Source organism: Neomonachus schauinslandi, chromosome 10 (assembly GCF_002201575.2).
Source record: "Neomonachus schauinslandi chromosome 10, ASM220157v2, whole genome shotgun sequence".
Classification (NCBI taxonomy): domain Eukaryota; kingdom Metazoa; phylum Chordata; class Mammalia; order Carnivora; family Phocidae; genus Neomonachus; species Neomonachus schauinslandi.
The window spans coordinates 114,275,539-114,291,003 of NC_058412.1; the positions used below are offsets into that span (position 1 = coordinate 114,275,539).

The 15,465-nt window shown below is 42.4% G+C and overlaps 1 protein-coding gene across 4 annotated transcripts in view; it reads right to left on the reverse strand.

The window, feature by feature from the left end:
• PIGU (phosphatidylinositol glycan anchor biosynthesis class U) overlaps positions 1–15,465 on the reverse strand; it is an 89,439-nt gene that overhangs the window by 56,096 nt on the left and 17,878 nt on the right. For all 4 annotated transcript variants that reach the window (XM_044919109.1, XM_044919110.1, XM_021689025.1 and 1 more), the window contains 3 exons: positions 9,636–9,695; positions 8,332–8,394; positions 1,886–1,995 (listed from right to left, as the gene is read on the reverse strand). In XM_044919109.1, coding sequence (XP_044775044.1) covers positions 1,886–1,995; positions 8,332–8,394; positions 9,636–9,695 — 233 coding nt within the window. The remainder of the gene's footprint in view (positions 1–1,885; positions 1,996–8,331; positions 8,395–9,635; positions 9,696–15,465) is intronic.

Here is a 15,465-nt window from a genome sequence, read left to right on the forward strand (position 1 = left end):
ACTTGCCCAAGGTTTCATAAGCTAATCAATACATTCAAAATCCGGACTTTCTGGCTCGAAAGCCTATGTTCTTTTTATTACTTCAGATATCATAAATGATAAGATTTTACCAATTCCCACAGAGTCATATATTTTAGGAATGGCTACAGTTATCTCTGAAAACCAGGAAAGTAATTTTTCCTCAATCAGGCTCCCAAGCTCTGATGCAGGCTACCCCCCCTTTCCTCCAAGAGGCCAGAGCAGCTTGCGGTTAGCCCTCTGGGTAGTCAAGCTGTATCTACCAAGCCAGACCCTCAGGACAGAGTAAGTATCTGCTGAATTTCACAAGCTGGTTGCCACAGAACTTCACAGGGCATCTTGAACTTCCACTGGGAAGGAATTAAGCTGAAAAACCTAGTCTTTTTCTGAGGTGGAAAGGAATGGACTGAGAAATGAATTTAAAATGCTGATTAGGGAAATTTTATAGTCATAATGGATGATTATTTTATTTATTTCTATCCTGCTTCCACAGAAGATATGAGGCCGCTCAAATGAGAACAGATAATAAAAGCTAATAGCAAAATAAAAACAGAAATAAAAAATTAAGACCAGGAAAAACGTAAATAGAAAAAAAATAAGGGCCAGGGGAAAAAAGACCAAAGGGTCTTCTACAGCACTGTAATAATCAGCTTCAAATCTGGCTCTGAGTTTCCTGGCAGACAGAGTGAAAAGGGAGACCAGTTACATAATTCTGATTATTAGATAGGAAGAAACATACCAGCATGTCAGGGACAGATTATAATTATTATTCACCAATAAAGACCTTAAGTCCAATACCTCCCAGGGCTGTAAGATCAGCAGTTCTAAAGCCAAAGGCCCAGAAATTGTTGGTGTTTTTTTTCAACAATTACAGATAGGCCTGTTACACAACCCTTAAAGAAATGGCTGCCACTATTATAAAAGTATCCCCAGGAGATATAAGAGTCCATAAGGGACTCATAATGTTGCTAAACCTCCGGTTCTATTAGGTAGTTCCTGCCAATATTTCCGAAATACATAGATATGAAAGTTGTTTGGTGGGAGAGGGAAAAAAAGCCATTTCTAAATAGCAGGTGATGTTCAAGAAGAAGCTGCACAGCCACCTATTTGGAACACTGAACAGGAGATTCAACACAAAGCAGTGGGTTGAATAAACTGCCCTCACAAGGCCCCATCTAATTCTGAAGTTCTAAGGTCAGGTTTTTCCATGAGGAAACTTGTCTGTCTTATTTACAGTGTATCCCTTTGAAGCTAGTATATTAATATTCAGTGACTGTTAGTTTGACTGAGTAATTGTCACATTTGCCTATCTCCGGAATATAAATGGGAATAACCTGAAAGAATTAAATTTACTGGCAGCACTGAGCACTTCCCGAGAAATCTTTTACAGAGCTTCAGTAAGTTCCACTCTCCCATACTGGTGTCCCAGCTGGGATGGGTCTGTTTGCCTAGTTTTCTAAACTACAAATGGGGGACTAATTGTACATGAAATATAGGAGCTGCTCAAAATAATGGCCACATAAAGATCAGAATTTTATTCAATCCATATATACAATTAAAGAACTTTTTTTTTTTTTTTTTTGAAACACTGGTTACAAGTAGGCTGGAGCCCAGATCAGCATAGAATGAAAAAGCATTTGTAAAGGGTTGATTGTGCATGTCCCTGTGTGAGGCTTTGTCCCAACAGAAACAGAATGGCTCTGTCTCTTTTGCTGGCCAGAACCCCAGTTGTGCAACAGAACCGCAGCAAGTACTTGATGACTAAGACTGCAAATCTCCAAAAATACAACAAACAACATGAGAAAGTCTCATCAGATTTTCCTTGCGTTTGTTGGCACTGAGCCCCGTTTTGTCAAAGAATACTTACAACAGGGCCACTTTTAGAGGGATGGAACGCATTTCCATCGGGGTTCGGATGAGTTCGGCCACATCTGGGGCATATTGGTCTAGTTCTAGGAGGAGTTTCTGCTTTTTAAACTGGAAAAAAGAAATGACAAAACACATTACTTCCCATTGATTTTAGAATGAAGACAGCAGTCCTTCCATGGCCCACGTGGCCCCGCCTGGTCTGGCCCTAGCTATGCTGGCTCACCTCACCCCCACCTGTCCAGGCTCACCTCACCCCCACCTGTCCCCTCACCTCTCACTCTCTGGGTTCTAGCACCATGAACATGCCGTAACCCTCATGCTCCCAGGCCTTTGCATTTGACCTGGAACAACCTGTTCTCTTTCCCTAGTTAGCTCCCACATCACCTTTAGATCTCAGTTAAATCATTTCTTCCTCAGGAAGACACACTCACCCCCCCTCAGTAGGTAAAATCTCCCTATAACATTCTTTCATAGCACTGTTCACGGTTACAACTTTCTTATTTATGTGACTAATATCTGTCTCCCTCACTAGGCTATGAGTTCCATGAGGGCAGGGATGATGTTTATTTGCCAGGACCTGGTACAGTGAGCAAACAGTAAATATCTACTGAATGGCTAAATGAATGACTGAGTGGCAAAGCAAGGTTCTCAGCCATTCTGAACAGATATCATTCTGAACAGATATCAGATATCATCGCCTGGGTGGCTCAGTCAGTGAAGTGTCTGCCTTCGGCTTAGGTCATGACCAGAGTCCTGAGATGGAGGCTCCCTGCTCAGTGGGGAGTCTGCTTCTCCCTCTCCCTCTGCCCCTCCCCCTGCTCATGCTCTCTCTCTCTCTCAAATAAAATCTTAAAAAAAAAAAAAGAGTAATCATGAGTGGCCTAAGGACTCCAAAGTTCCATCAGCAAAGTGAAATATTTTCATACAAAGTAAAATGATCCCCTGAATGTCACAGTATCCCAGGTTTTCTTCCAAGCCCTCCTGTTTCAAGTTTTTGACTCCCACAGAGGAAGTGGGGAATGGCCATGATGAAGGAAGGAGGACGGCTGGGTGTGGCTGGGCAGCTGGATAGTCTAGAGGGAGTGAGATGGGGGCGGAAAGCTCTTGCCTTCCCCTGGTGTGTCCCAACAAGTTCATGGGTGTGCTCCAGAATGAAAAAAAGTTAGTCAACCCGGGCGCCTGGGTGGCTCAGTTGGTTAAGCGACTGCCTTCGGCTCAGGTCATGATCCTGGAGTCCCAGGATCGAGTCCCACATCGGGCTCCCTGCTCGGCAGGGAGTCTGCTTCTCCCTCTGACCCTCCCCCCTCTCATGTGCTCTCTCTCAAATAAATAAATAAAATCTTTAAAAAAAAAAAAAAGTTAGTCAACCCTATAAGCAAACATGGGTCAGATTATAGATGGAAAAAACCTCTGAACCCAAAATGGGGAGCTTTGCTGATTTAATGGTCAGAGAATCTTATTTCAAGAGCATAAAATCAATGCTGCAACTGATTATAAAACAGAGTAGTACAGGGGAGCCAGAGTAGCGAGTGCTTAACTGGGCATGATAGAAGAGTTAATGATGAAAAAGGCATGTGTAAAACGCATATTGTATCGTGCCATTTACACAAAGTTAAAAGCATGCAAAATAATACTACGTGTTATTTAGGGATATATACAAAAGTAGCAAAAGTTAAGGCCCTGTGGGGGGACAATAAACACTAAATCCACTACAGTGTGAACTGGTGAGAAGGAGAATAAAGAGGTGAACATTTCAGAGGTGAGTATATGTGTAATATTTTTATTTTTTATTTTATTTATTTATTTGAGAGAGAGAGTACACAAACATGAGGGGGAGGAGGGGCAGAGGGAGAAGGAGAGAATCTCAAGCAGACTCCCCAGAGTGCAGAGCCCTACACAGGGCTCGATCCCACAACCCCAAGATCATGACCTAAGCTGAAACTAAGAGTTGGACACTCAACCAACTGAGCCACCCAGGTGCCCCATGTAATGTTTTATTTTTGAACCTGAAATAGGTTCACAGTATGTATTATTCTTTACATATTTTTGCATGTCTTACATATTTCATAATTTTTTTAAATGGAAAGCTTTAAAAAATTTTTAAAGATTCGCTTTTCAGTTCAAAAGAAAATCGAGGAGTTGGGACGCCTGGGTGGCTCAAGCGGTTAAGCGGCTGCCTTCGGCTCAGGTCATGATCCCAGAGTCCTGGGATCAAACCCCACATCAGGCTCCTTGCTCAGCAGGGAGCCTGCTTCTCCCTCTGCCTGCCGCTCACCCTGCTTGTGCTCACTCTCTCTCTCTCTCTGATTAAAAAAAAGAAAGGAAAAAGAAAATTGAGGAGTTATCACAGGAATACAGGTAAGCCCAGACTTCTTGCACAGATTTAAATAGAGGCTTAATCAGAAAACCTGAACAAACTGGGCGCCTGGGTGGCTCAGTCGTTAAGCGTCTGCCCTCGGCTCAGGTCATGATCCCACGGTCCTGGGATCGAGTCCCACATCGGGCTCCCTGCTCGTCAGGAAGCCTGCTTCTCCCTCTCCCGCTCCCCCTGCTTGTGTTCCTGCTCTCGCTCTCTCTCTCTCTGTCAAATAAATAAATAAAATCTTTAAAAAAAAAAAAAAGAAAGAAAACCTGAACAAACTTCAAAAACCTCCCTTTGATCATCTCTGAGAGTTCAGGTTCAACAGTGGGAATTACCATCAGTAAGAGTTACACTACCATTCACAGGTGGGGCTGTTTAATTAAACAGACAATATATAAACTAAGGTGCTTTTATCAGAGGGGCTGGCTCCGTAGACAAAGCACTTAGTGAGGACAGCTGCAGCAGGGGTAGAGGAAGAAGGCCCTGCTAGCTTAAGGGTCCTGGAGTTCCTGCAAAAAGGTGGCCACCTGGATGGGGTGAGACCCACAAAGAAGGCTGTTGAAAGGAAACAGGGAGTTGATCCAGAAGAAGCCAGAGAGACAGGTGGGAATGCAGACCCATTCGCAGGCTGGAAGCCAGCCAGCAGGACTACAGGAGGAGATGGGGGCAGCTCAACAGGCACATGTAGATCCTACACAGAGGTGACACTGTGCCAACAACTAAAGAAAAGTACTTCCTTGTCACCCTAATCTTCCAAAATACTTTGAAACAGGAAGATTTTATGAAAGGAGAGTCTACAGGAGAGAAGGGCAGTCAGGTCAGCATTCCCCAGATTCTCTGCTACATCTCTTTTTGTCTCCTCCAATCTCATCAGCAAAGCCCCCATTATGCCTGGCTTCACAGGCCCAATATTGACTCAGCTCCCTGAAGAACAACAAAAATTCCTTTTAAAAATCCCCACTGGATCCAGTCAGAGACAGGAAAATGGCTAAAAGTCTAAGGAAAAGTGAACACACACACACACCAAGAAAATATTAAAAGTATAAAAATAAATGAGGTTAAAGCCTACAATTTAAAATCCAAAGATAAATATTTCTAAATATATTCAGCAGCCTTGACAATGAGGAGATTTAAAGCTACCACAGGGGGCGCCTGGGTGGCTCAGTCGTTGAGCATCTGCCTTCGGCTCAGGTCATGATAGAACCCAGCATCAGGCTCCATGCTCCGGAGGAAGCCTGCTTCTCCCTCTCCCCCTCCCCCTGCTTGTGTTCCCTATCTCACTGAGTCTCTCTCTGTTAAATAAATAAATAAAATCTTTAAAAAAATAAAATAAAAAATACAGCCACCACAGGATGGGGCATCTGAGTGGCTCAGTCAGTTAAGCATCGGCCTTCAGCTCAGGTCATGATCCCAGGGTCCTGGGATCGAGCCCCGCATTGGGCTCCCTGCTCAGCGGGGAATCTGCTTCTCCCTCTCCCCCCCTGCTTGTGTTCCCTCTCTCACTGTGTCTCTCTCTGTCAAATAAATAAAATCTTTAAAAAATAAATAAAAATAAAAAAAATAAAGCTGCCATAGGAGAGGTTAAAAGTGGCCTAAAAGGGGGCTCCTGGGTGGCTGTCATTGAGCGTCTGCCTTCGGCTCAGGTCATGATCCCAGGGTCCTGGAATCGAGCCCCGCATTGGGATCCCTGCTCCGCGGGAAGCCTGTTTCTCTCTTTCCTAATCCCCCTGCTTGTGTTCCCTCTGTCGCTGTGTCTCTGTCAAATAAATAAATAAAATCTTTAAAAAAAAAAAAGTGGCCTAAAAGGTAATTACCTAGGTGCACTGTCTCTGTGATCATTAATCACTTTATACACAGATGCTTGTGTGCTTTTCCATATGCATGTTATATTTCAATAGAAATTTTTGAATTAAAAAAAAATCTCCAGGGTGGAGCTAATTTATCTCTGCATTCCTCAGCTTGTGAGGAGACCATGACCTGAGCCAAAGGCAGATGCTTAACCGACTGAGCCACCCAGGCACCCCTAAGATAACTCTTTTTTTTTTTTTAAGATTTTATTTATTTGACAGAGAGAGACACAGCGAGAGAGGGAACACAAGCAGGGGGAGCAGGAGAGGGAGAAGCAGGCCTCCCGTGGAGCAGGGAGCCCGATGCGGGGCTCAATCCCAGGATCCCGGGATCATGACCTGAGCAGAAGGCAGACGCTTAATGACTGAGCCACCCAGGCGCCCCCTAAGATAACTCTTTTAGCAACTTTCAAGTATACAGTATTAACTATAATCACCATGCCATATATTAGATATCTAGAACTTACTCATCTTATAACTGGAAGTTTGTACCCTTTGACCAACATCTTCCCATTTCCCCCACCCCCAAATGCACCCCCTGGGCAACCAGCAATATACTGTTTCTGTGAGTTTGACTTATTTATTTATTTAAAAGATTTTATTTATTTATTTGATAGAGAGAGACATAGCGAGAGAGGGAACACAAGCAGGGGGAGTGGGAGAGGGAGAAGCAGGCTTCCTGAGGAGCAGGGAGCCCAATGCGGGGCTGGATCCCAGGACCCTGGGATCATGACCTGAGCCAAAGGCAGATGCTTAACGACTGAGCCACCCAGGCGCCCCTTATTTATTTATTTTAAAGTAAGCTCTACACCCAATGTGGGACTTGAACTCACTTCCCCAAGATCAAGAGTGGCATGCTCTACTAACCAAGCCAGTCAGGTTCCCCAGTTTGACTTTTTTTTTTTTTTAAGATTTATTTGAGAGAGAGAGAGAGGGAGGGAGTGCACACTTGTGTGAGTGTGGCAGGGGAGGGGCAGAGGAAGAGAGTCTTAAGCAGACTCTGAACTGAGCATGTGCCGACGCAAAACTCGATCTCATGAGCCTGAGATCAGGACCTGAATGGAAACTAGGAGCCAGACATTTAACTAACTGTGCCACCCAGGCACCCCCCAGGTTGACTTTTTAAGATTCCACGTGTAAGTAAGATCATACGGTATTGGTCTTTGTCTGACTTCAGTTAGCATAATGCCCTTAGGTTTATCTATGTTGACCCAAATGCTCCACTGGTTTAAGATGTACACTCACTGGGTCTTAGTGATAAGTCTCTAAAATGTAGTTCTTTTTTTTTTAAACTAATTTCTACACCCACTGCGGGGCTTGAACTCACAACCCTCAGATGAACAGTCACAAGCTCTACCGACTAAGCCAGCCAGGTGACCCTACTTCAAGGGTTTTATAGGCCTATTAAGCCTATAAACGGACCCCAAGTTAAAAATTCCCAATCTAAGTATCTTGTAAGTCTCTTTGAGGTCCATAATTCTAGAATTTACCAGCTTTGTTACTAATGACCAGTGCCACAGAAAGGCAGACTGCTACTTCTGGTTCCATTACTTGGCAACAGAAGTGAAAATGAACGATAAACAGACAACACCAAAGAGATGCAGCCTTCTCTCACTCCGGTCTAAATCTTCTCAGTGGCTCCCAACCAATCAAGGAGGACTGCAGCCAATTTTTAAAATAACTACATGGATAGTGCATATGGTTAATCTGTTAACTCTCTCAGAACCCAGGAAAACGAAAATGGTCACAATATACCATTCCCCTTGGCCATCACATAGGGATTAAGACTAAAGTTTACATCAATACTTTCTACAGGCATTTACTACATGCCAAATTTTCCAAGTAAGATTGCTCTCTGCAGGGTAACAGAAACTACATTGGGAATCCAATTTTACCTCAGATAGGCATAACACAGTCAGTTAAAAGCTGTATTCATGAAAAGAAGATTTTTAAGGGTCCTCATTAATATTATTGTAGTTCAGCTCTGCTCCAGAAAGTCTGAACTTGCACAAGTGAATGGATATTAAGCTACACAGATGAAACTGACCTTTCTGTATCTATTAGTAAAGCTGTCTTTGGTTCAGGTTTGACCATTCCAGGGCTGGCTTAACAGGCCAGTAGCTTCACTCCTACTTAGTATTTTTAAACAGTTGGATCCTTAAGTACATGACCTTTGATTCTTTGTAGTAACAGAGACCAGAAGACTCCCCAAAACTCCACCCACTGACTACTTACCACAACTTTATTGAAGTCCTGGATTGCAAAATACAGGGCAATAGCAGTGAGTGCATCAGTTATCTGTCAAGAGAAAGAGAAATACTAGTGTAGGAGGGATGGAATGCTGCCAGGACCTACAGCTTTTGGATGATAGTGGACTATTTGGTAATGAACTCAGGCAGAACCTCAACTCTCACTTTGACCATCCAAAGATAAAGCCTTTCAGGGAGATTTGACTAGAAAACCCTGAGGACTGGCACCCACCAAGGCTTGTTAGCCTGGTGTACCACATCTGTTCTTTAATTGCAAGTCACTTAGGTTTTCTGTAAAACAGGAATAACACCCAGTGCTTTGCAGGCCTGATGTACGTCAAGTGCCTAGCATGAAGTAAGTCCTCAGTAAACAGCAGCCATTATAATGATTAAGGAAGACTTCAGCGGGCCTCCTACTTGACCCAGATTTTCAACCCTACACTAGGCAAGTGTATCACATTACTCTCTCTCAAAACTACCCTGTCAACTCAACTTTGAAGGTTATTGCTCCTGAGAGAGTCTCATCAGGCCTATGTCCACTGCATGGAATCTCTTGGCAGAATGCTTAGGAAATTCAGGATGCCCTCTACACTGGCACCACAATTAAAACCAATCATAGAATCTTAGTGCTACAAAGTTTGAGACTACATAGTCCAGAAACCAAGTACAAGGAATTGGAACTGGTCAACTGTCAGAGACTACTCCCTGTACTTCCATAATACTATCAGAGTTCCTTGAATTCAAATTAAGGATAGGTTTTTGCTTTTATACTCTCAGAGACTCCTAAGCTCCTAAAAGATATTTTTCTTAAGATAAAAGACTCTAGGGCGCCTGGGTGGCTCAGTTGGTTAAGCGACTGCCTTTGGCTCAGGTCATGATCCTGGAGTCCCTGGATCGAGTCCCGCATCGGGCTCCCTGCTTGGCAGGGAGCCTGCTTCTCCCTCTGACCCTCCCCCCTCTCATGTGCTCTCTCTCTCTCATTCTCTCTGTCTCAAATAAATAAATAAATAAAATCTTTAAAAAAAAAAAAAAAAAAAAAAAGACTCTAGGGACGCCTGGGTGGCTCAGTCAGTTAAGCGGCTGCCTTCGGCTCAAGTCATGGTCCCGGGGTCCTGGGATCGAGTCCCACATCGGGCTCCTTGCTCAGCAGGGAGCCTGCTTCTCCCTCTGCCTCTGCCTCTCCCCTGCTTGTGCTCTGTCTCTCTCTCTGACAAATAAAATCTTAAAAAAAAAAAAGATAAAAGACTCTAAAGATATACACATATTGACTTTATGTGGAAGGTTACTTACCATAAATACCAATTCAGCATAGTCAATCAGGAAATGAAAGAGGTATATTATTAATGGAGTCTGTAGGAGAAAAACAAGCAAACAGACAAATTAACTTAAATCTTACTGTTACCAGTTCGCAGTGTAGGGAATGGGGAAGAAGCTATTCTTTCAGCAAAAATCTCTCTTTTCTGGAATACTGTTCTATGCTAGTTGGCCAGCGTACATATGAGGGAGAATAATTTAGTGTCACTGAATCATTTTTGCCATGGGGTATATCTGCTGAACTGAGTAAAGAGAACAAAATATGACATGTGCTAAATATCTGTTGAGGAACTGTAAGCATATTAAAGGTATGAGGTAAAATCTAGTTCTAAGCCATACAGAATAGCCAAGGGGAACTCCACAGTGGACCAAGATTACTGAAATCATACAATAAATTGGGAAATGTTTTCCCGCTTTTTGTCCTCTGAGATGTTTTATATCATTAATGTTATTACCTCCTCAAATATTTGGGAAAATCTGCTCACTGTGAAGTCATCTTGGCATGGATTTTCTTTAAGAGAAGATTTTAATTACAGATTCAATTTCTTTCACAGTTTCTTGCCTTAAAGTCTTCTTTTTCTGATGTCAGCATAGCTACATCAGCTTCTTTGTGTTAATGTTTGCTCGCTATATCTTTTCCTATATTTTTAGGTTCTACTTTTTTCTGTGTCCTCATATGTAAGATATGTTTCTTAAAAGCAACATATAATTACTTTTCTTCTTTGTTTTTAAAGATTTTATTTATTTATTTGACAGAGAGAGACAGAGCACAAGCAGAGGGAGCAGGAGAGGGAGAAGCAGGCTCCCTGCTGAGCAGGGGAGCCCCATGCGGGGCTCGATCCCAGGACCCCGGGATCATGATCTGAGTCTAAGGCAGATGTTTAACCGACTAAGCCGTTCAGGCACCCCTACTTTTCTTTAACCTAATCTGACAACTGTTACCTTTTAGTTGGCTTTTTAGTCTATTTACATTTATTGTAATTAATGATGTATTTGTGTTTAAGTTTACCATCTTACTATTCTATTTTCCATTTGTCCCATTTTCTCTTTCTTGCTTGCTTCTGCATTTTTTATTATTCCATTTTCTCCTCTACCAGTTTGTTGGTCATACACTTAGCTACTATTCTTTCAGTGATTAACCTACAAATTATGGAATAGGTCTTTGACTTTAATTAGCATATAATATAAATTACTTTTTTTTAAAAGATTTTATTTATTTGACAGAGAGAGACACAGTGAGAGAGGAAACACAATCAGGGAAAGTGGGAGAGGGAGAAGGAGGTTTCCTGCTGAGCAGGGAGCCCGATGCGGGGTTCGATCCCAGGACTCTGGGATCATGACCTGAGCCAAAGGCAGAGCCACCCAGGTGCCCCTACTTTTACTACTTTTAGATAATATAAGGACCTTTGAATATAGCTACTCCCAACTTTTTCTGTTTTTGGTGCTACAGCTTTAATTCTACATGTTTTGTTTTGTTTTTTAAAGATTTTATTTATTTATTTGACAGAGAGAGACACAGCGAGAGAGGGAACACAAGCAGGGGGAGTGGGAGAGGGAGGAGCAGGCTCCCCGCCGAGCAGAGAGCCCGATGCGGGGCTCGATCCCAGGACCCTGGGATCATGACCCGAGCCGAAGGTAGACGCCTAACGACTGAGCCACCCAGGCACCCCAATTCTACATGTATTTTAAACCCATAAAGCATTATTATTGTTTTATACAGTCAATGTTTACTTAATTTACCCACATATCTACCTTTTTCACTGTTACTTATTCCTTCCTGTATTCCATGATGCTGTTGAGAACCACAATCCTGCCTTTTTATAATTTTTTAAATGCTGGCAACAAATTTTATCAATTTTTATTTGCTTGGAAATGTCTTTACCTTCATCTCTGAGAGATAATAACCCCTTTGTCTGTTTGTAATCTGTCTTTGATTTTGAGCAGTTTTATTAAAATGTATGTTTTTCTTTGAATTTATCCTGCTTGGGTTTATAGAGCTTCTTGAATTGAAATATTTCATAAATTTTGAAAAAAAAAAATTCAGTTACTAATCTCTTCAAATATTGTTCCTGCCTCATTTTGTCTCTTCTCCCATTCTGGAACTCCATTTATATGTATGTTAAACCTCTTTAGGGGCACCTGGGTGGCTCAGTTGGTTAAGCGACTGCCTTCGGCTCAGGTCATGATCCTGGAGTCCCGGGATCGAGTCCCGCATCGGGCTCCCTGCTCAGCGGGGAGTCTGCTTCTCCCTCTGACCTTCCTCCCTCTCATGCTCTCTGTCTCTCATTCTCTCTCTCTCTCAAATAAATAAATAAAAAATCTTAAAAAAAAAAAAAAAAAACCTCTTTACTATATCTCATAGGCCTCTTTTTTTTTTCTTTTCTGTTTTCTATCCTTTTCTCTCCAAACTTTAGTCTAGGTATTTTCTATAGACCTATCTTCCAGATCATAAATCCTCTCTTTAGCTTTGTTTAATCTGCTGTTGAATTTCCTACTGCATTCTTAATTTGCTGTTAGGTTTTCCAGTTCTAGAATTTCCATTTGATTCATTATTATATATATTCTAGTTCCCTGGAGAAAATCTCTACCTTGTCACTTATTTTTTGTGCATATTAATCACTGACCACTATTATCTTAGAGTCCAAGTTTGATAACTCCAATATCTGAATTACCTGTGAATCTTTAGTGCCTGTTTTTTCCTGTCTTTTATTATGCTTGGTAACTTTTGAATGAATGATGGACACTGTACAGGGAAAATTGTAGAGGTTCTGCATGAGGTATTTTCTTCCAGAAAGGACTTTTCTTTTTTCAGAAAGGATTTCTTTAAACTTCTGGCAAGCAATTAGAATAGAATTGCATCACCTTAATCTAATTAGAATTTAGTTTTTTGTGGGCGCCTGGGTGGCTCAGTTGGTTGGGCGACTGCCTTCGGCTCAGGTCATGATCCTGGAGTCCCGGGATCGAGTCCCGCATCGGGCTCCCTGCTTGGCGGGGAGTCTGCTTCTCCCTCTGACCCTCCCCCCTCATGCTCTCTCTCTCTCATTCTCTCTCTCAAATAAATAAATAAAATCTTTAAAAAAAAAAAAAAAGAATTTAGTTTTTTGTAAGACTAGTCTCTATGTGGTCTACCCTTATTCCTTCCTTCAGTGTAGTCCTTCAGAGGACCCAACTGGAAGCCAAGACCTTTACCAGAGCCCTGCCACCTTGGTTGGCCATGCACTTGAATTTGTATTTCTCTAGCACTGTGAGACTGCCAATAGCTCTGCTTAGCTCCTTAGCCTCTTTTTTTTTTTTTTTAAAGATTTTATTTATTTATTTGAGAGAGAGAGAATGAGAGACAGCACGAGAGGGAAGAGGATCAGAGGGAGAAGCAGACCCCCCGCCGAGCAGGGAGCCCGATGCGGGACTCGATCCAGGGACTCCGGGATCATGACCTGAGCCGAAGGCAGTCGCTTAACCAACTGAGCCACCCAGGCGCCCAGCTCCTTAGCCTCTTAACAGTCAATTTCTGTTCTCTTTCTCTGCTCTCAGCCTGTGCCACTTACAAACTGATAAATGCATTAAGGAGAAAGCAGCTTAGACCGTCAGTCTCACATTTTGTACCTTCCTCTCTGGGATCTCAATCCCTCAATCCTGGCTATCTTGATATTTTCCAACACCATCAAACAGATGTTTTTTTCCTATTCATCCTCCTTTCCTAGTCGTCCTTGGCAGGAGGGTTGGTCCGCTACTATAAGCAAGTTCACCAATCCACCAGAACCAGAAGGATAGTGCATGACTTGGTTTTAGTGAACCCCTGCTGATGACTAAGGAGGATCTCTTCCCAACTCCCAACCCCATGCAAAAATGTGTCCTATAATATTGCAAAGGTCACTAACAGGCTTTTTAAGGACAGCAAGCTGGTGTGGTAGAAAGAACAAGGCTTTGGGGTCAAACTCAGGTTTAAAACCAGGTTCCGGGGCGCCTGGGTGGCTCAGTCGTTAAACATCTGCCTTCGGCTCAGGTCATGATCCCCAGGTCCTGGGATCGAGCCCCGCATTGGGCTCCCTGCTCCGTGGGAAGACTGCTTCTTCCTCTCCCACTCCCTCTGCTTGTGTTCCCTCTCTCACTGTGTCTCTCTGTGTCAAATAAACAAACAAAATCTTAAAAAAAAACAAAAAACAAAAAAAACCCCCAGGTTCCACCTGTGTACCTTTTCTCTCTAAACCTTAGAGTCCTCAGCTATAAAATAAAAATAGTGACCTACTGGGGTGCCTGGGTGGCTCAGTCGGTTAAGCTTCTATCTGCCTTCGGCTCAGGTTGTGATCCCAGGGTCCTAGGAAGAGCCTGCTTCTCCCTCTCCCTCTGCCTGCCACTCCCCCTGCTTGTGCTCTTTCTCTCTCTCACTCTGTCAAATAAATAAATAAAATCTTAAAAAAAAAAAAAGTGACCTATTTCACAAGGTTCTTGGGAGGAGTAAATGATAATGGGCATGAAGCGCTTAGCACAGTGCCTAACATATATACAGTAAACCTCAATATGTTAGCTACCTGAGATCAACTTTTTACCTCCTATTTTCAAAAGAAAACAAGGGCATCAACTTTGCCTTTCAAAGTTCTAAAAGAATTAAACTTTTTACAACTATCTACTAATGGATTCTTTTTTTTCACTTATCTTTGTCAGTAAGAAGTAGTAACTTGATACTTATATTACCAATGGCTTGCTTTCAAAGTATTTTGATGCTTTAGATAGTTAAGAATGGCCCTAAGTAGGTCTCAGAAATGACAGAACAAATAGTTCTCAAAAAGCCTATCAGCAAATGGGCTGGTTTCCATAATGAGCTAACATGGACACAGTAGTTAGTTTGTGTATCGTATTAGTATAGACAAGTATACAGTGAATATAATTTGTCTTCATGCTACATTTCCATGTGGGTGACTATTCCCAGTCAGGGCAGGGCAAATATGAATGAACTCACAATTTTACAATCAGTAATTGGCCAACCACAGAAAACAGAAACGTCTGTTGAAGGTAGTCATGAAATCTAACGTGGTTGCCAGATCCTCTTTTTCTCTCCTGTGCAGATTTTTCTTCTCCACTCTTACATTTCCCTAAGAACTAGATAATAAAATCTGCTGAAGATTAAAAAAAAAAATGCAAAGCAATGATGCACTTCCCCTTCCAAAGTCTTCTTTTCACTTGGCTTGACATAATTTTATTTCTTTATTTCTTAAAGAAACTGTCTTGAAATATAGATTGCTCTGGATTTATGAACACTGAGCTTAAAAGCAAATTAACCCATATGCAAGGGGCGCCTGGGTGGCTCAGTCGTTCGTTGAGTGTCTGCCTTCAGCTCAGGTCGTGATCCCAGGGTCCTGGGATCAAGCCCCACGTCGGGCTCCCTGCTCGGCAGGGAGTCTGCTTCTCCGTCTCCCACTCCCCCTGCTTGTGTTCCCTCTCTCGCTGTGTCTCTCTCTGTCAGAAAAATAAATAAAATCTTAAAAAAAAAAAAATTAACCCATATGCAGGAAAGGAGCAAGGGAGTCTAACTCTGAGGTCACCCCCACCATGTTTGGGGGAAGCAAGTGTTCAGTCCTAAAGGGGTTGTCTTACATAAGTATAGAAAGTTAACATGGCTTCTTGTAGCTGGAAATTACTACCTCCTACCATTATCCCCCTTTACTTACACTTACAGACACACACACACACACACACACACACTGGTGAGGAGTAAGAATGTGTTCTAGACTCCCTCATTGTAGCGAAGAATGCATTTTCTCATAGAAGCATTTTACATAATGGTTAAATGGCTAGATATAGCTCTTCT